At 27.9% G+C, this 21459-nt stretch overlaps 1 protein-coding gene and 1 pseudogene across 1 annotated transcript; one reads left to right on the forward strand and one right to left on the reverse strand.

Moving 5' to 3' along the window:
- Positions 1-284: 284 nt before the first annotated feature.
- On the forward strand, positions 285-962 carry LOC145843045 (glutathione S-transferase Mu 1 pseudogene; annotated as a pseudogene).
- A 1233-nt stretch (positions 963-2195) lies between these two features.
- Positions 2196-6291, reverse strand: LOC145842575 (tubulin alpha-3 chain-like). Its single transcript, XM_082950041.1, has 8 exons — positions 6202-6291; positions 5617-5839; positions 5301-5405; positions 4782-4978; positions 4166-4323; positions 3279-3618; positions 2772-2965; positions 2196-2492 (listed from the first exon to the last, which is right to left on the reverse strand). Exons 1-8 carry the CDS (start codon positions 6202-6204, stop codon positions 2360-2362), a joined length of 1353 nt encoding a protein of 450 aa, XP_082806167.1. The 5' UTR covers positions 6205-6291; the 3' UTR covers positions 2196-2359.
- Between the last annotated feature and the right edge of the window lie 15168 nt (positions 6292-21459).

Consider the following 21459-nt stretch of genomic DNA (forward strand, 5'->3'; position numbering starts at 1 on the left):
GTTGCAGATCGTATGATGGTCAAAAATAATTTGAAGTATTGCTACGATAACAATATTTTACCCCTAATAAAGAGGTTTTTTATTTATAAAATTGACTAAAAACAAAAATGTAAAATTTCTCACTTAAAACTACTTTTTATTTAAAAAAAATCATGGAAAACATAGCATAAACGACAAATATAACTTTTAATTTTAGATAAACAGTTAAATGAGTTCATATTTAAACAGTTACATACCTACAATATTTAATTACTTAAAACCTATCACAGCACTTTTTATTAAAAATGCCCGTTGAGCTGCAATACTGGAACATCCGGGGCAACGCGGAGCCCATCCGGCTGATGATGGAGTATTTGGGCGAGGAGTACGAGGACGTGAGGATGAAGCAGCTCGCCCCCGACTTCTTCCCCAAGTGGCTCGAGAAGAAGAGCAAGCTGGAGATGGAGCACCCCACGCTGCCGTACATAGTGGACGGCGACGTTAAACTGTCCATGACCCTGGCCATCATGAAGTACCTGGCGAGGAAGCACGGGAAGCTGCTGCCCACCGACGAGGCGCAGGAGATGAGGTGCGACCAGGGGGAAGGGGTTTTCGTGGACCTGCGCTTCGTCTTCGCCCTCAACGCGTACAACCCCGGGTTCAGGGAGAACACGAGGAAGTGCTACGACGACATGATGGACAAGCTGCAGGTGCTGGACAGGGCGATGCGGGGCAGAGAGTGGATGGCCGGGGACCAGCTGACCTACATAGATTTTGGCTTCTTCGAGATTCTCGACCACTTCGAGATGTGCTTTCCGAGGTGTTTCGAAGACGGCCGCGTGGTGGCGCTGGGCGAATACAAGAGGAGGTTCGAGGGGATTCCCGCAATTAGAAAGTACAGGGCATCCGGGAGGTTCGTGGCGATGCCGGTTTACAGCAAGGTGGCCGCGTGGGGCGCATATGAGATCCGCAAGCTCAACTAGATTTGTTTTTGAACATAGTTTTTTCGGAATTGTTTATTTTAATCAATTTTTTTTAAACTTTATATCATGATATATTATTTTTTATTATAAAAAGTTGTTTTTTTAAATATCTTTATTGTCTTTTTTTTTGTTGTTTGTGACTTGTTGAAAAATTAATTATTCAATATAATTCACCTATACCATTTATATTTTTTAAATTATTAAAATAGTGTTAACTGTTAAGTAATAAATATTTGACCACGTTTAAATCTGTACTGTTTTATATTCATTATGTTATCTTTTAAGTTTGATTTTCAAAACTATATTAGAATTCGGGTTTTATATTTGTTTTTATAAATAAGCAAGATTTGGTAAATATACATGCTAATATGTTGTTTGAAAAATTAGTCTTTATAAAAGCCTTACATAAAATTTTGGAAAACTTTTTGGTTTTAGTTATTGTGTACAGATAATGCTTCAAAATTACAACAAACTTCAACAAGCTTAATCCGGTTCAGTCTTATTTTTTTATAATACAGCTTTGATTTAAACGAAATTGATTATTTTTTAAGGTTTTTAACAGCTGTTCAAGAAAAGAGTAAGCGCAGCATAATTTGATATTTTACTCATTTTCACTTGTCGACAACAAACGAATTCTATTGAAATGAAACTACAGACAAACTTAAAGTTGATTTGCTTAGATTCTTAATTTCTAAGTAGTCATGTAGTATACTGATAATACTATTGGCGAAAGAAAAAGTCCTCAAACAAATTTAAGTTTTTGAACGTTTTTTTAACGATTTAAGTTATTTTAACTATTTTTAAATGTGTTACAATTTTTTTTTATCAACGCAGAAAGATTTTAAAATTTTATAATTATTTAACTCATAACACAAACTATGACAAACTTTAAAAATAAACAATAAAAAATAGTATTTTTGGTGTTTTTTGTTTAGTTAACTTTACATTCTTTTTTTTAGTTCTGTACAAACATTTTAATGTTTTTTCAGTAAACAAAACTATATCAAAAACTAATTGCTAGTTTACTTTTTAGTCTACAATATTTATAATAAACTAATATCACCCGTAACAAGTTCTCATGTTAAAAAAAATTAAAATTTTTAGTAAGCAAGTATAATCTTAAGGTTATGCTTTTCAAAAAGAGTTTTACAATACATTTATACAGTTTTGTAGAACAGTAGTTGTTTTGAAAAATATAGGTAAATCATTTACTAAGTGTAAAAAAATAGACTTTTGAATTTTTCTGTTTAAAAAGAAATGGAGCGTGCAGTGTTTTTTTTTTGCATAAAAAACCCATAAAATAATAAAACTTGAAACAGTGTCCAGTGCGCAGTTTATTTACAACAAGGCTATTTACAACAAGCTATTTACAACAAGGCTACTATCATTCAACATTCTCAATAATCGTCTTCTTCGTCGTCGACGCACTGCGACGAGTCCATGCCCACCTCCTCGTAATCCTTCTCGAGAGCGGCGAGATCTTCCCTCGCCTCGCTGAACTCCCCCTCCTCCATTCCCTCACCCACGTACCTGCAATCAGAATAAAAGTTTAAGTAAATAAATTAGAAAAATATTATGATAGAGCATTTATTTTTTTAAGACCTTAAACGTTTTCAAACAATTTAAACCCTAAACAATTTTAAACCTTAAATATGCCTGCGTTTAAGCAAGTTTCTATGAAAAGTTTTTAAAGCTGTAGAAAATATGATGATAGAACCTGAAACTTTTTTTATTAATCCAAATAATAAAAAAAAATAATAAGCACTGGAACAGTTGACTATTCTAGTATATTTAATCATAACTTCTGACCAGTGGACGAAGGCTCTTTTGGCGTACATGAGGTCGAACTTGTGGTCGAGCCTGGCCCACGCCTCCGCGATTGCCGTCGTGTTGCTCATCATGCACACGGCCCTCTGCACCTTGGCCAGGTCGCCGTCCGGCACTACGGTGGGTGGCTGGTAGTTGATGCCCACCTTGAACCCGGTCGGGCACCAGTCCACAAACTGTTCGGGAATTGTTAATCGTTAGTAATAAAATCCATTTGGTGAGCCAAAAGAATTTTAGAAGAACACTGTTGGAAACTTAATTTTAATTCTAGTTGGATAAATGTTCCATTGTTGACTAAACTTATTGTTCATTACGATAGAAAATATATTTTTTTGTAACATATCATAAAAACGCCAAGTTTCACCTGAGTGTTCCTTTTGGTCTTGATGCTAGTGAATTTAAAAAAGTAAAGCAGTTAAAAAAAAAATTAAGACAATTAAGAACTATACGTTGATATATTTATGTAAATTAAGCATGATAATATAACACCTGAATGGTCCTTTTGGTCTTGATGCTGGCGATGGCCGCGTTGACGTCCTTCGGGGCCACGTCGCCCCTGTAAAGCAAGCAGCAGGCCATGTACTTGCCGTGGCGCGGGTCGCACTTGACCATCTGGTTTTGCGGCTCGAAGCAGGACGAGGTCAGCTCCGCCACGGTCATCTGCTCGTGGTAGGCCTTCTCGGCGCTGACCACCGGCGCGTAGTTGACCAACGGGAAGTGGATGCGCGGGTAGGGCACCAGGTTGGTCTGGAACTCGGTGAGGTCGACGTTGAGGGCGCCTTCGAAGCGGAGGGAGGCGGTGATGGAGGAAACTATTTGGCCGATCAGTCTGGAAGTTGAACGAAAACATGAAGTTTAATTCAACAAATTTTGTATAGTTGTTCGTCTTAACAAAAAAGTATTGCGCAATTTACTGTAAAGTGAAAAGCTTGATTAAGAAAAATAATAAATGTGCAAATCAAATAATGCTCTGTGCAATTTACTGTTCTATTAGACAAGGTCGGATTTTTTCCACCAAAACCGGGTAATGATTAAATTAGACTACTTGCACATTTATCATTATATGTAAAGAATATTAAGAAACAATTTATTTTATTTTAATATGTATGTCTATTTTGTTGTAAGGTACAAAGCTTTGTACTTTCACCAATATTAAAACTTTAAGCAAGTATAAGTTTCGTTTAAAATACATCTAGTGGTACTAATTTATGTTGTATTTGTTTTTTTTCTTTTGAATTAAGTAAAAGTAATTATAACCTACATAACATTTTTAATACATTTTTAATATATTTTTAATCTATACAGTAAAGTTTTGTCTGAGAAAAACGACTGCATTATTATTTCAGGTTAGCAATATTTATAAACAAAAATCAAACCTGTTAAGATTAGAGTAAGATGGACGTTCAATGTCTAAGTTTCTGCGACAAATTTCAAATATGGCTTCGTTGTCCACCATGAAAGCGCAGTCGGAATGCTCGAGAGTGTTGTGAGTCGTCAGAATTGAATTGTACGGCTCCACTACGGCTGTTGATATCTGAAAAGTTTTGAAATGCTTCATTTACAAGTATTAGCTTTTCCTTTTTTACGTTGAACCGATTATTTTTAAACTTTGATGAAAATTTATTTTATTAAACTTATTAATATTTAAAGTCAACTTTGTATTTTTTTGACGCTGTAATTCTAGGCTTTCATTAAAAAGATCAATTAAGTTATGAATTTAATAAAACAACTAAACTATTAACAACATAAAAAATAACTTTTTGATTTATTCGAAAAGTTTCCAATTGATAACGTAAAGAATAATTAACAAACAAGAAAAGCACTAAACCTTTTATTTTTAAGCTTTTTTAATTCTATAAAACTTGTAAATGTACATACTTTAACTAGAATCTGTTAATCTAAGATAAGTAAATAAAATACCCTGTCAAAAAATAATCTCAGGCCGTTACAAAACTATATAAATATCTAAAAGTAGCTATGCAAATAGCAAACTTGCGGGGCAGGGTAAACTGCAAATTCGAGTTTTGACTTTTTTCCGTAATCGACGGAAAGCCTTTCCATCAAAAGCGACGTGAAACCGGATCCGGTTCCGCCCCCGAAAGAGTGGAAGATCAGAAATCCCTGAAGCCCAACGCAGTGATCAGCCATCTTTCTTATTCTATCCAAAACAGTACCTACGATCTCTCTACCTGTAGTCGCGTGTTGTTGTTTAGTGAGTAAATAATTTTCAATGCTTTCGAAAATCCTTACAACTTTTAGTCAAATCAGCTTAATTTAAGTATTTTTTACTCATTTAAAATTTTGATTTCTATTTGATAGTTTCAATAACAACAACTTCTTTTAGAAGTACCTTTCAAATGAACCTTTAAAAGTATAAAAGTGTTAAAAACTTTAAGTAGTACTTAGTTTTACTTTTAAAAGTTTTAAGTACTGTAAAAAAAGAATAGCGATTTATTAAAAAAACATGCTTTCAGCAGTGTAAAATTTAAACATTGCCTGGTAGCTACGAACCGATAGTGTAGTGTCCTCTAGCGTAGTTGTTAGCTGCGTCTTCCTTACCAGTGATCAGTTGTTCAGGGTGAAAAAGTTGACGGTACTGCCCAGTTCTCACCTCGTCTGTTAACATTGTTTCAATTCGAATAACTTGTAGAAAAATATTTATTGAACAATCCAACAAACTCAAATTTCTAATTGTAAAAATAAAAACAGTTTTAGTATATTCTATAATCAAATATGTTAAATTATTCATACTTAAGCATATTTAAAACTCGTTATACAAAACACTTATGGTATAAGACAACCTAGCAAAATTATCAAATATTTTTACCGACAACCGTGGGTTCGAGGTCGACGAACACCGCTCTCGGAACGTGCTTGCCGGCCCCCGTTTCGCTGAAAAACGCGTTGAAAGAATCGTCTTCGATTCCGGGGGTTTTGTCGGCGGGCATCTGACCGTCCGGCTGGATGCCGTGCTCCAAGCAGTAGAGTTCCCAGCACGCGTTGCCAATCTGCGTGCCCGCCTGACCGATGTGTATTGAAATGCACTCCCTCTGTTGTTTTGTGATTTAGATTAAGTTGTGGCTTTGAAAATAATTGCAGTTAGTAGAACGAGCTTAATCTTTCCTTTTTGTTCTAAGGTAATGGAGTGTGGAATTTGATATATATATCTTAAAATTGATTAACCTACTTAACTTAAGTAGAGTTTTTTTGTTACTATGTGTTTCCTATAATAAAAAAAATACTTTTTGTACCAAAGCCTGTTAAAAACTCGTGGTTCAACATTAGTAAATAAACTTAATAAAAAAAATATCAGACATTAAATTTTTACATGATATTTTTAAATAATAACTTTATACATGTCTGAATGAGTAAAATTAGTCGATAAATAAATATAATATAGTCTTCCACTAACCATTGTATTTTGAAATATGTAAAGTTTTTACAACAAACTAAAGCGAATTTTTAAGCGAGCTTCAGAATAACTGTCCCCTAAAAAAATTCATTTCGCTTATATAGGATAATTTTTAACTGATTATTGTTTAAAGTCGTTTAATATAGCGTTATTTTCTCTACAGTGATCTTACATGTACTGCTCAAGTTTATTGTGTTATGCCACAGAGAGCAAATTATAAACACTCGAAACTTGTGTAGGCGTCTCAACTTTTAATTAAAAACATCAAGTTCAGACACGACGATCGATTTTTTAATAATTTCTTACAAACTGCTTCAATACATAAAACGGTTTACTAAATTTGATTATCTATTATTTATCATTGAACGAGTTTAAAACTTATAACTATAAAATACAGCTTATAAAACGTTTACTGTTTTTACTTTATACTTTTTAATGCTTTTATTTTGTTTTAACAACCATAAAAAACAAAAATCTAAAATATTAAAAAACTAATGAAGATATTAACACTATAATCTAACATACATCACACACATAAATTTCATTTCGCATAAAATTGTTTAGTTGGGTTAAAACTTTCTTAAACAACCGCTAACTCGTACTTACTACGTAAATGTTTTTTAGCTAAGCTAAGTCTCAAAAAAAAGTAAAAAAATAAAGATAACATAAATTTTCAAGGTAAAATCACAATTTTAAAATTAAGAAAAACATACAAAGTATTTGCCAAATAAATCTAATAAAATTAGTAGTGTAATTGCACTTTAAGAGCCTTAAATCTTAATTTTTATAATTTTTTTTTTTGAAAAAGATAAAGCATAAGATTTACAAATATTGTTTTAGCTTTTTGAATTTTTCAAATTACTTTTTAAGTTGAGTTCTATTTTAAAATTAAACTTGTAACCTAGCAAATTTAAGAGGTTACTACAACTTTTGATTTTTAGTAATTTATAATAGAAATAATTACATAGAAAATTTTATTTTCTTTATATTATTACAAGTTTAAAACCAGTTTAACTTCAACAAAACAAAGATAATCACCAAAAAATTGCTTTTACTAGAACATTTTTACTATTCTATGTATACTGCAGAAAACCAAGTAAATTTAAGTCAAAAGAAAACTAACTTGAGGGTTTTGATTTAAGTTATTTAATAATAAATTACTTTTATTGTAGTCATCTTTTAAAATCTGTACTAAATTTAAATACTTTAAAATTATTAAACTAATATTACGTTATAAAGCAATTGTTGTAACATTGCAACATTTTGAAAGCAAAATAATTTTATTAATGTATAAAAATTGTTGGTTGTTTTAAATAGCATTTGGCAATACTTTTCATTGTTTTAAAAACGCTTACCTTACAATGTTGGGTACACAAATGTTCTAATTTATAAAATGATATACTACGCACCAGTGGCGTCGCGTGGTTTTTTTGTTAGGGGGTGCTGCATATTGTTATTGTCAAATTAAAATATCTCATAGTTTGAAACATTTAGATTAAAACCATAAAGGTAATATGAAGAAATAAAAAAAAGTTTAGAAAAAAGTTGAACATATTTGTTTAATTTAAAAATAAATAAGATATAACAAATAATATAAACTAAAAAACACATATCTCATACCTTTGTAAATCATCACCCTTTCTTAACAACTATAGCTACTTTCATTTTTATTTATGTCCATGTAAATTTCTGCACAATTATGAATTTACTAGCTTAATTTTATGACTTGTCTAACTAGTAATAAAAAACAAGTTTATTTATTCTCGAGTTGCCCCTGCTCGAGTTGTTCCTGCTCGAATTGTTCCTGCTCGAGTTTTTCCTGCTCGAGTTTTCCCTGGTCGAGTTGCCCCTGCTCGAGTGTTTTCTTTCTCGAGTTGCCCCTGTTCGAGTTTTTCCTGCTCGATTTGCTTCTGCTCGAGTTTTTCCTGCTCGAATTGTTCCTGCTCGAGTTGCCCCTGTTCGTGTTTTACCTGCTTGAACTGCTCCTGCTTGAGTCTTCCCTGCTTGAAATGCTCCTGCTCGAGTCTTCCCTGCTTGAACTGCACCTGCTCGAGTTTTCCCTCCTCGAGTCATTCTGCTCAAGTTCAACTTGTCTTATTGTTCTCGCGTTGTAGTAAATTTTCAAGAACGATAATGATTTAATGCACATGGTGCTGAAAGTTCATGCAGCTCAAGAATTCAACTTTTCAACATATTTTGTATTGAAAACTTGTAAACAATTAAGATGCAGCTGATACAGATTAAGCTTGCAGCTCTAATTTTACGAACATCTTGTACATCAAATATATAAATTTGAAAAATACTAATTTAGCAGGGAATTTAACGACGTTCATGTACACATTTGGCTGTATTTTTTGTACAATTTCATAATAAGATAACTTTTTTTTTTAGATTAATATAACTTTTTTATACCATTTTGAAGCTTAACTCCTAAGCTTTGAAATAAAGTTACTTTGAAGTAGTTTGGGGTTGTACAGCTGAAGCAGGGGCCCGTTTAAAGCAGCGTGTTTAAAGGCTTAAACTCTAAAATCACAAAAAAAGTTTGCATAATTTTTTAAGGTGAAGCTACAGCTCCAGCGTTCCACCCCACGCGACGCCCCTGCTACGCACATTTTAAAACATAATGTGGAAATAATAATGTTTACAATGAAAATATGAGTTAAAACGAATTAAAATATGGCATAAATAAAAGTTAAAGTTTTGAAATCAAACACTAAACAATTTCAGGTAAACTTTAAACAATTTAAGTAAATATTTTCGTTTATAAAGTCTTTTTTTTTTGTAATTTGGTTATATATAACCTAGTAAAACTATTTTATTTGGTAAACTTATTTACTTAAACTAAGTATAAGTTTAAAATTAGACGAATCGCTTATAAAATTTATTATCTGAATTAGTAAAAACAGTTGTTAAATCTTAAAATATTTGAAGCTGAACTTTTAAAGGTTTCCTAAACAATGAAAACTTATCACAATAAGCTTACTAAAAACAGTTCATATATTCAAAAATTTCCTATACTTATAGTAATTAAAGGTCCAGTCATACTACTTAACAACTTAAATTAGTTCTATTTCGGTAATTTTCGTTTAAATATAAGGACTAAAATAGAAAAGATGCATTTTGTCAAGTACTTAAATAATTGTTTTATGACTCATATTTAGCGCATAAACTTAAATTGACATATTTTCTTTAAGTGTTAAAAGTCTTAGCTATAATTTTATAGTTTACAAAAGAGCGATTTGTGCAATTGATAGAATCTATTTATAAAAAAACAATATGTAAAAAGCTACACTAAACATAAATAACTTGTTTAGAGCAGTTTTTAATGAGTCAGTAAATTAAATTTGAAAGTATTTTTACAGTGGTTCGTTTTGTTTATTAAGTTAAGCGGTAGGGCTACTGAGGTCAAGATAACTAATAATTTATCTAGTTTGTTTAACTTAATTAAACTTGGCACTAACCTTTAGTTTCTACGTAGTACTGTTTTGGTAAGTTTATATTTATTTAAAGAGAAAGTCTGAATTTCTGAACTTCTATATTGAATGTATCTGTTCATTCGAGAAGGTGTTTTCAACTGAATACATTTAGTGTAAACCATGTTAATTGTACCATTGTATGGAAGTATAGCTTATCTATTTACTTAAAAGTATGTATTCTTTTATGTTTATTAAAAGCTTCATAGCTTAAAATAGCTAATTTAAAACTCTTATACAACTCAATAGAAACAAAATATTTTTTGACTTAAGTTTTAATTAAGTATTTTTTAGCAATAAGTAGATTAGGTTTTCAAGTTAACTATTTTAAAAAACTTAAATGATGAAAAATTACTTGTAAATAGTTTTTACGTTATTTTTTTTTTGTTAAAGTGCTATAAAATAGAAGTTTTTCCACTTTCATCTTAAACATATTGAATTTTTTACATAGTAATACAGTTTAATTTAGAACAGTAGTCGAAAATCTAAATTTAAAAGTTTATAAAGTATACAACTATTAAGAAAAAAAAAAGAAATATCACTTTTGTAATCGTAACACAACAACTTTGAAAACTGAGTTTAAAACTCAATTGCCACAGTTGTTTCTTTAATGGGATTTTTATAATGAGTAAGCTAGTTAAGAATAAAATAACTTTTTTAGCTTTGTATAAGTTCTATAGAACTTTTAGACTGAACTTAGGGGACATCAAACTGTGGCCCACAAGCCGGTTCAAGACGTATTTTTAGGTCGAAAAAAACTCTAGTAAAACAATCAAGTTTGAGCTTTTATGATAATTATTAAGAAGTGTACTCTTAATTGTTTTTATTTTACAATTGTTTTAGAAATGTTTTGTTTTCAGTTTTCTTTTATTAAAACTTTTCTAGTTTATCTCGAACCGCGTAGAATTTTTAATAAAATATTGCCCTATACTCACAAAATCCGGCCAAACCTCATTAAATATTTAAAAACATGAATTTAAATGTTTTTATTTAAGCTATAAGTTAATTTTTCTAATTAACCCTTTTCTATAGCCGTTAAAAATATAGAACTTGATCAGTCCAACTCTAAAAAGAAAATATAATAAGCTTTCTCGGCTATATACTTTCAAGGCACTATAAGTAATAACAAAGCTTTTAGGAAATTTAAACTTAAAGAAAAGTAATAAAATTAATATTGTAATTATGCTACTAGTTAATTAGTTTGTTCAAAGTTAAACTTAATTAGAATGTTATAGTCGTAATTGATTATAATTAGATTCTTTAAACATTAAATTTTATCTAACAATTTGTTAATTGAAATTTTCTTTTAATAACGAAACAAAGTACTTTAATAATTTGTACGTTTTAATTTAAATTTTAAGTCTAAGTTTTTTATTGTTTAAAATATCAATATAAACAAATTAGACAGAAAATTTTTATACAATAACGAGCTTTATATAAATATTAGAAATCAGATAGTATATTTCGTTAAAAATTTAAAGAAACGTATATAATTTAGAGTTTATAGAATGCATTAATTACTTTTGAGCCAAATAAATCAGTTAGTTTTCTTTTGTTTGTTATGTAAATCAAAAATTTTAAAGTTTTTAAGTACAAAAAATTATTAAACTATTGAAAATTACAACAGACAAGCTGTTAGATCTAAGTACAATTAAAATCCATTTTAGTTAAAGTTATAAATTAATGATACATTTGATATACTAACTAGCTTTAATAATAAAATACATTATTGATTTGAAAAGTATTTAAATTTATAACATAACACTGCTTTTGGATGTAGTTGTTTTTTTTTTTTAACATTTACAACGAATTGAGTGTATTTTTTTTACACACTTACTTTTATTTATCAGTTAAAATTTTGTCATCCTAAGTTAAAAAGCAAAAAAAAAATTATGTTCCAGCTTAATAATTTATTTAACAGATAACAACTTTAACTTAAAAATAACTTGTTAATAAAAATATGAAATTGTAGTTCCTGTTTTTACTAAATGTTAGTAAAAATCAAAAAGTTATTAAAAAACTTAAAATTTTGAGTGTATGACCTTTTTCATTTTATTGACTTAATTGAGAAATATACAAACACCTTCATAACCAAAAACTGAAAAAAAAAGTTTAATTGAATTAGGGAAGTAATATAATTAAATTATTAACCACAAAACGTTAACTTGCTCAAATAGAATGAATGCTTTAGGTCTACTAATCTAAGCAACTTATACCTACAGAACTGCTGAGCTTAACAACACTACTTATGTATTTTTAATGGTTTAGTACTAAGACCAGCTTTTGTAATTAAGACTATAATTAAATAAGACTTAGACCTAAATATTACTAATTGTTTTAATTAGACTATTGTGGTTAATTTGCATTTTAAAAAATTAACCTGCTAATTTTAATTTCAAAAAAATAGAAAGTTTGAAATAGTTATCCTTGATTAAAACTTGTCAATGATTCAACGGTTATGTATTTTGAAACTTTCAAAAGTATCAAATTGCGCATAACCCTTGACTCAAAAAAGAATACAAGAAAAAAGGGAAGAAAGCATTTTAAATAAATTTCCCGTTAGCATCTGTTGTTTATACATTGAACTTTAAGCAGTTCACAACTAACTGTTTTTGCATGTGACGTTTTAATTTTTCATTAGCTGTTTTTTTCATGTTTTATATTTTTTTATGTTATGAACTTAGTTTTTACAAACTTGTTTACGCTATTTAGTTTTTTTTTTTTTAAGCAGGGTAAGTTTTTTTAAACTACAATTATACTTAAACTTTATATGCAAACAAAACTGTATATAGAAACGAAAAGTTTTTTGTCATTTAATAAATCTTTATATTTGTGACTTGAGTCAGTTACGTTTAAAATTTAAGAGTATAGGAAGTCTAGGTTTTTTATATCAAAATTTTTTTAAGTTATGTTTAAAAAAATTTACTTTAATAACTTTATTTTTAAGATTTTTCGTGTTTTTTATACTTAAAACTGTATTTAACTAAGTTGCAAAATATAGCATTTAATGTGAACTAAAGTACATAGTTTAAGGTTATAAGACATATAAACCTATTTACTAAAGCAATGCTTTCTTATTAGTTGACTTTTAAGATGTTGAGATAGAGCACAAAATCAAAACAGCGTAAAAAAGCATGTTTTAATCATAAGACTACCTTAATTTGTTCAAGATTTTTATAAAAATTGTGTAAAAGTATGACTTTTCATTACTTTCCTTTCTAATTCAGTTTATAATTAACTTACAGTAGTTTAAAAATTTAATTCGTGAAATTTTGAGTTTTTTTTCAATCAGTTGGAAATATGAATGCATTATTTATTACGATTTCAATTCTACTTTCCGGTAAGCTTTTGGTTTATAATACTAGCATAACAATTAAAGTAAAAAAATAAATCTTATTTTAAATGTATAGTAGAGTTACTCTAAGCTTCTTAATTGTTTTATTTAAGAATGGAGTCAAATTTCAATGAGCTGAAAAAATGACTTATTCAACTACTGTTTAAATTTTAAGAATTTAACAATGGTGTAATTTTTTGAAAATCTGTTTACCTGTCTAAAAAATTTAAAATGACTTCAGAAATTTAAAAATACGTCTTGGTTAAAACAAAAACTGTTTTTTTAACTGTTAGCACAGTTTTAATTGATACAATTTCAATAAAAATTAGAAAAACTAAAAAAAAAAATTTGTACAACAATAACCCCTTTTTAGAATTTATAAGTAAAAATTTAAGTCTTTTAATAATAGGAAACGCCTTTTTTTAACGTATTTGATATACAACTTTCCATACTAAAAAGTTTTCTTTGCTGCAGATATTTTATGTGATAAACAAGTTTACATTTTTTCTATGTATTTTATGTTTCTTTAGTTTACTTTATTTTTTAGAATAGGTTGTTTTTATTAAACAAGTACAGTAATGATTTATAGTATACATAAGGGGTTCAATGCAAAGTAGTAGTGAATCGAAACTCAGTCTAAGATGCTTTCAGACACAAAATAACTTTTAACTATACAAAAAATGCACACTTTCACACAGTAAAGCTTATACTGAAAATAAGTTTGTAGAAAATAAAACCACAGCAAGTAACAGACTAATCGGTGCTTTTTTTGCTAATGAAAAATATATTAGTATTTAAAATTTTTAAGTAATTAAATAAATAATTTTTCACGCCATGCGAAGTTTGATGGCTTATGAAACTCTACTTTTAACCATTAGTCATAATTATCCAGGAGAAACTTTTTCGAATCCAATTGAAACTTTAAACTACGAATACGAAGACATTGCAAACATTATACTGCAAGACCAGCTGAACATGGAATCTTTTTCAAACTTCTCCGCCGATCCGGTCGAGTACGACTACGGTGGGTTTTCAAACGACACTGAAGACTATTTGTACGAAGAAGACTATCAAAATGATGGAACAGACGTGATCGTAGAAGGTTTGAGCAGCAACACTGCAGCAATTGAAGTTGAAGCTGAAAGTTCCGGGGTTTACGCAGAAGGCAGTTAGTAATTTTTATTTACATTCTAAAATTTAACAAAGTAATCTGTATGTAACCATTTATTGCTAAAATATAAAGCAAAAATAACCACCTTGATAAGTTTAAAAAAAGCTTAATTTAAAATTATATTAAGCAGTTTTATACTTACTTATTTATTAAAACTCTTAAATTATAAGTAAGTCTAAAATGTACTACTAATAATGTATAAATGCTACTAATAAAGTATAATAAGAAAATAAAAATAAACAATTGCAACCGTTTTCAGAAATCGGATAAATAATACATGTCATCCGTAAAAAAATCATCATAGCCTATATAAGTTCTTTTTTAATTCTTAAACTGTTGATTTAAAAAAAATACTCGTAAGCAGCTAAAACTGTTTTATTTTACTAAATCAAAAACGTTATATATTAAATATTTATATTATTTTTAAATATGTTGTATTTAAAGTATTATGATTTTAGGTTAAAACACTTCTAAACATTTTTATTATGCTGTTTTCTTTTTTCTCAGTTGCAACAGAAAAGGCTTCCAACAATTACTGTTTATGGATTTCAAATTCCGAAGAAGAGAAAAAATGCTGCGATATTTTAGGGGTGAGACTTATTTATTTTTGTTTTTTAGAATTCAAAAAAAAAACACGTCAGCTTATAAGTTTGATTATTTTTTATTACATCAACAGTTCGGAAACACGACTTCAAGAACCAACGCAGCTTCGCAAGACGACGACAACAAAATTGGTGGTTGCGCCAAAAAGTACCTGAAAATGGTTGATAACGCCGAAGGTGCCGGCTCGGGGTTCGGCGCAGTGAGCTTCAGGAGCGTGGCCAGAGGGGAAGAGTGCAAGCTTACGAAGGCGAAGTGGTTCATGCAGATACTCTGCTGCCGGCAGAAGCTTCCGAACATTTGCCATGGTAAGCAAGCAGAAGATTAGAGTAATTTGTTTTAGCAGAACTTTCAAATACCTAAAATCGCTAGTTGCTTTCTTAAAAAAAATTGAAAGGTTGTTTGTGTTAATAAATTTAATTTTTCAGCTGGTTTAAGTTCATAGTTATTCATTTTCTTCTAATTGTTAAACGCTATCGTTGTTAAGCTAAATGAGTAATTGGTTGATGAAGTTCTTATACTCAAAAAAAAACATTCATCTTGATCAATAAGTAAAGTTTACTTTGAAATGACTAAGAAATTTCATTTGTTATAGTCAACTTGAAAGTAGTAGGTTTGAAAATTATGTATATCAACAACTTTATATTACTCAAATGGTTTTGTCAATACAATAAATTAAAACAAAAATTGGTTTGAACTAAGTTACAGTTTCTTTTGAAATTTTTAGTGCTAAAAAAAATGCTCCTTTAAACAAACAACAAGTTTTTTGTATAGGTATAAATTTAAAACCAGTAAAAGTTTCATTTTTTAAACAAACCAAACACTTTTTTTGATACATTCATTATACAAGTTTATGTATAACTTCTTAAAATTTATTGATTCTCGAAGTTGATTTTAAACCAATTTTTCCTTCAGTTAAAAACCTAATTAGATCTTCAGTTGAAATAAATGCGTTATTTAAATAGAAGCTATATAAATAAACTTAGAGCTTACAATCTTCTACATCATAGAAATAAAGTTTCAACAAAACCATTTTTTAAATAATTTTCAATGGATCAAAGTTTTGTAATTAATCTACAATACAAATAAATGTTCTTGCAGTTTTTGCATAGTTTAAATAATTTCAAATCCATTGATTAACTTAGTTCCTACTTTCTTGTAGCACTACTTATGCTTTTTCAAACTTTTTACAGTTTTAAATTTATAAAAAGAAAGAAAAACAGGAAACTAATTAAAGAACTCAAGCTAAATCTTAAAATTTCAGCCTTTTTAGCTAACTAGTAGTTAATAGTAACAACTTTGTTATTGACTCGTGCTTTTACTTAGCTTTTAAATAAAATTTTTGTTACAGTATAAAATTTACAAAACTTTTTTCTTCATACGTATTTACCATCTCTGTGTAAATACGTTATAAACTGTTTTAAAATAGATCATTATAATTTAACATATTTTTTATCATTAAAATAACTATAAAATTTGAATTTATAATAAGAGTTATTAATGTTTATTTTAGAAGTATTGAATTCAAGACTTTCATTAAAAGTGATATTACAACTGTTTATAGCTGTAACTTCAAGTGACAGAAAGCTTTTTAAAATTTAATTCAAAATTTTATAAAAATTTTTATTTAAATAAATTAGATTTCACATAACAACTGCTGTTGTAATGTAAAATCCTAACAAATATTCTAAGTTTTATATCAATTAATTTTTTATAATATCTTATTTCAATAAATAAGTAAATATTAAATTATAAAGGATGTTACTTTGTAAAAAGTAGAACCTTTTTAATATAAAAAGTAATTTGGTTATTGAAATAAATATAAATATACATTGCTGAATAAAATATAATCAAGTATCTAACAAAAATTTAGAAATAGACGGATTGTGTCACAAGTGTCAAAACTTATGTTGGAAGAATTCTTGCAGGAAGAAAAAGAAAAGCAAATACGGAGGAAATTAATATTTGTTCTGATTTTTTATACATAACTGAAGCTTAAACAAAATTTTCATAAAAAAACAAATAATTAGGTGAAAATTTTTTAAGTTCTTGCTTAATTCTTTTAGTATCTGTGTTTAAATTTTTTATCCTACATTAAATACATTTAAGTAAGAAAAACAAGGTTTAGTGCAGCTTTTATTTAAATTGATGTTACAAAAGACAAATAAGATGTTAATTTTTAATGCATAAGTGTTTTATCAATTTAAAATTTTTAAGTTTACTTTTATCGTAAAACATTTTAACTTTTTTTTACTGTACGATAAAGTTTTGAATTCCATTACTAAAACTTTTTTTAATTTTAATCGCTAGTTTTAACACTATTAATACTTAAAGAAACTTATAAGTCATCTAATTTGTTTAAAAATATTTACTTTGTACAAATGAAAAAAAACTCTTTAGGCAATGGTAGCATAATTTAAAACAAAAGTACCTTTAAATGAATTAAAATATACTTGTTATATTAAAACGTTTTGAATTTCTACTTTTTTAACTGCTAATGTTTGTATAAAAAACAATAAAAAACACAAAATTAAGTTGTTAGCTAACTGTGTATCACATTTCTGAAACTACTAGACTTTAATCTTTTTAATACACGTAAAAAGATCTCAATACTTTGTTTCTGTAAAAAGTGCATTTTGTGTTGCTTGTGTGTATTTTTAGGCGTTGATGAACATGATTTGTTGGTATAAGTTTGTTAGTTTAGTATATCTACTACAATTCTATTAGCATTTAACATTACAAATTGTTTAATTGTTTTTTACTATAGTCCCGTTCTAATGCAAGTTCATTAAAACAAACCTTTTTATTAATCATTAAGTTTTTAATATTTTTCAAAAACAAAGTCACAGAGTTTTGCTTTTTACAAAAATTTTTGGTAGTCTAACACATTTTCAAATCGTAAGCAAACTTTTAAACTTTTGTCAAAAATTAAGATTTGTTTGTTTTTTAATGATAACATATGTAGCTTGTATTAGATAAGCTTCTCTTGTTTTACTAATTCGTTCCAAAAAACCTTACGTAACCAACTGTAGTGCTTTAAACTTGTTATAGATACCTTAAAAAAAAACAGTAAATAAATGTACTTAATCTCGCAAACCCAGTATAATATAGCTCATAAACTGTATCTAAATTTGCTGTGTCTGACTAAGTAAGATTCACTTATGTAACTTTTATTGTTATGGAACCGGAAATACTGAAGACGCATGTGAAGATATTTTTTTTTTAAGTTTTACTACTAGTAATGTTTTCCAAAACTGTAGCTTTATAGTTGCTATTTGATCCTGTAAAAAAACGTGTTGCTTTATAAAATAGTTTGCAGTAAAAAAATAAATTCTTAAATTTGTTGTTAGTTAATTTAAATTAATTTAAAGAGAAAAGTAAATTCATAGCAACAAACAAGGATAAAAGCTATTTTTAGCTTGTTAAGTTTCTTTTTTTTAATACTGTGCTCTAAAAATTGTCACATGTTTTTCTAATATCAAAATGTTAGGTAATTTTACCAATAAGAAGATCAGAAAAAGAAAGTTAGTTTCAATTTTTTTTTTCAGTTAGCCTTAACCATTCTAAAAGCTAAATTGGTGATAATTTTTTCTAATTTGTTTAGCTATTATAAGTATTTCAAGTACAAGGTTCTGTAAAACTTAACTAGAAAATTAAAACATATGTAGTTTTTAAGCTTACACACTTGATCACTTTGACTTATGAGTGTAAAACCTAAAAAACCTATTTAGAGTATAGTACACTTTGAGGTTAACACTTTTATTGACTTTTAAGTAACACTATTTGAAAAATATCGAAGTGTAGGAAATTATACATAAAACAAAACAGATCTTAAAACGCTAGTTAAACTTTGAACTAAATAGAAAATTTTTATACAAAAAAATATATATACAACTGATTTTGCTCTTATTTTACCCTTTTTTTCAAAACCATGGTTATTTTAATTCCATAAATTAGGTTCCCAAAGTTATTTGAAGATAGTATTTTACGAAGTAATCTAAAATAATTTGTTTTAATCTTAAAATTAAGTTATATAAATAAAATGGTTAATTATTACAAAGTTTAGAGGCTGACAAAGTTTATAAAAGATTTATATTATAAGACGTGAAGTGACTTAAAGGACAAAAAGTCTCTATAACTATTATAAATTCCATTATGAATTATAAATAAATTAAACACGACTAATTTTTTCTTTACACCATAAAATTTCTTAACAGCTTTAGAATTTTATACTACACTCAAAACTTAGTAAAATTAAGGAGTTAAATTTTGTATTAAGTCAACATTCGTAACGTTTTTAAAGTTTATACTTTAAGTTCGGGACGGGTCAAATATGCACGAAGGGTTACTTTTGCACCAGAGTAAAAAACTGGAATAAAATTACCGACCATCTTTAAGGGGTAACAGTAAAAAATAAACCGACAAAGAGTAAGTGATAGTAAAAAAAAATCAGCTCGTGAAAAGTGTACCTTTGTGCATATTTGACACATACCCTTTTAATGTAGTCTTAAGTTGTATTGAACAATTTTTCAATAAAAAATCATATTAGAACAAAAGTCGTCATACTAAAGCATTCTTAAACATTTTCCTCTATGATCCTTATATGTTTAAAAACACATTTAGATTGCAATTAAAAAGGAGGCAATTTCACTTAAATGTCTTATTTATTTTTCTTAACAGCTTGTTAATGCTGATTGTATTCCAAAGAAAAAGATTATATCTCGTTTTTTAAAAAAGAACGTTTTCGGCTAAAATTACTCAATAAAACTTCAAATATTTCGAAGAACACGTCGAATAAAACTCGCAAAAAAACTATGTTTCTAATTTTTATATACTGGATCTAAAGATTTTAGTGTATATAAATATGTACCCAAACCGTGTCTAATACACCTTAACATGTAAAAGTTTACTAGAGTACCTACAAAAAGCAACTATCTTGTACAAAAAAGTAGATAAAACTACTAAAAAAACTCATTAAACAAAAACACTTTTCTCGACTAAAAAAGAAATTTTTAAGTGAAAGTATTTTTTTCTAGTTTTTTCTTTGATAGTTGCTAAAAAACAACAAAGTTTAATTTACTCAATAACCCTTTTAATTGCTTCGCGTCAACTGGCATAGCTTTCGGTGACATTTACTTTTTTGATGGCCTAAATGCAGTAACATTTTTCTGACCCTAATCATCAGAGTGAAACTCAAATTTTATTTTCCATTTTCAGGTCCATTGTGGTTTGTTTTTGTGTTTCTTGAAACATTAGACAGAGTTCGTGCACGAAATTTAATCATTTAGCCTGATTGAGACCAATTTAGCCTGACATTTTTTCAAAGTAAGGAAAATCCCCTTTAGAAGTTTTTTTAGGTATTGGGGGTCTTGATTAGTATTACTGTAGTCTCTGACTTCAACCAGCTTTATCTCAAAAATATTTTGAGCTTTAAAAATCTGTAAAAAGCAACTCATAGCTTAGTTACAACTCAATAAACTAAGACTAAATTGTGAAAAAGGTGATTGACCCCCCTATGCCCTTAACATAACAAATTCAGTGATAAGTTTAAAATAAGTGTTATATTAAAATTAATCAATCAATTAAGAAATTAAAACAGTTCAACCAATCAAGCTCTGAAAAACATAGCTGATGTAAACAAACAGCTAAGTTGTTGAACTAAACTAAACTGTAATGTTCAAACTGTATTTTTTTATGATTTTTCATAATTATGACGTATATAATCTACTCAAAACATAATAATGAAGATTCTTAAAATTTTTTGGAGATTCAACAAAAGCATTTATTTTTACAAATACTGACTAAATTTGTCTTTAAAAAGTAAATCTTTATTTAGAATTTAATTCACATCCCAATTTGAGATTTCTCAAATTTCTATAATCAAAATTTTTCAAGCATTTTAACTGACAAAACTGAGATTCTAAAATTTTTGAATAAAAAACTGATTTAGCCTGACGTTTTTCAACTTTTTTCAAAAAAACTGATTTAGCCTGAAGCGCACGAACCCTGATTAGACCAATTTGTAATTTTAAACTTTACGCAGTTATCAAAGGTCCTTCTTTAAAAGAAAATTAGCACAAAAATATTTGAAAAGTCCAACATTAAGAAAAAAAAAAATTTGTTTTATTGATTAGCTCAAAAGACAAAGTTGTAGTATAATAAATACCAGGTCATTAAAATATATTTTCTCAATTTCATCAGCTTACAGCTATATTATCTCTTAAAACAGTATATTTAACATAGTGGAAAAAAAACTTATATATTTGCAAAACATTAATAAAATAATTAGTTTAATCTTTTTATATTTTAAATAGAGTCAAACAACCAGCTCTTAAAAGCTCAATTTAAGATAGAATATTGTAACTAGCAATAAGTATCCAACGCAAAAAGTCTTTCAACAAAATATGAGAATTAAATCTCTTACAAAAAGACCTTATTGCAACTTTTACCTGTTCATATTTTTAATATTTACTTCTTTGAATTATAAAATATTTGATGTGTACTCAGATCACGATTGTTAAAAAATAATATTCAATCTTATCATAAAAATCTTGTTCAATCTTTGGCTTGCAAGAATGTTTATTTATTTGTTATACATTATTTCGGTGTTGCGTTACACAAAAATAAATTAATTAATGAAAGTATTTTCATAATTATCTATATGCAAATGAAAAAGAAAA

This window comes from Thalia democratica, chromosome 8 (genome assembly GCF_965202585.1).
Source record: "Thalia democratica chromosome 8, ktThaDemo2.hap1.1, whole genome shotgun sequence".
NCBI classification, from domain to species: domain Eukaryota; kingdom Metazoa; phylum Chordata; class Thaliacea; order Salpida; family Salpidae; genus Thalia; species Thalia democratica.

Bases quoted from the DNA above. Each gene is read 5' to 3' on its own strand.
- LOC145842575 (XM_082950041.1), bottom strand. The intron at 4,979-5,300 runs GTTCGTAGCTAC...ACGCGACTACAG, and splicing joins TAGAGGACACTACACTATCG to GTAGAGAGATCGTAGGTACT. The intron at 4,324-4,781 runs GTTTGCTATTTG...AAAACTTTTCAG, and splicing joins CAGTTTACCCTGCCCCGCAA to ATATCAACAGCCGTAGTGGA.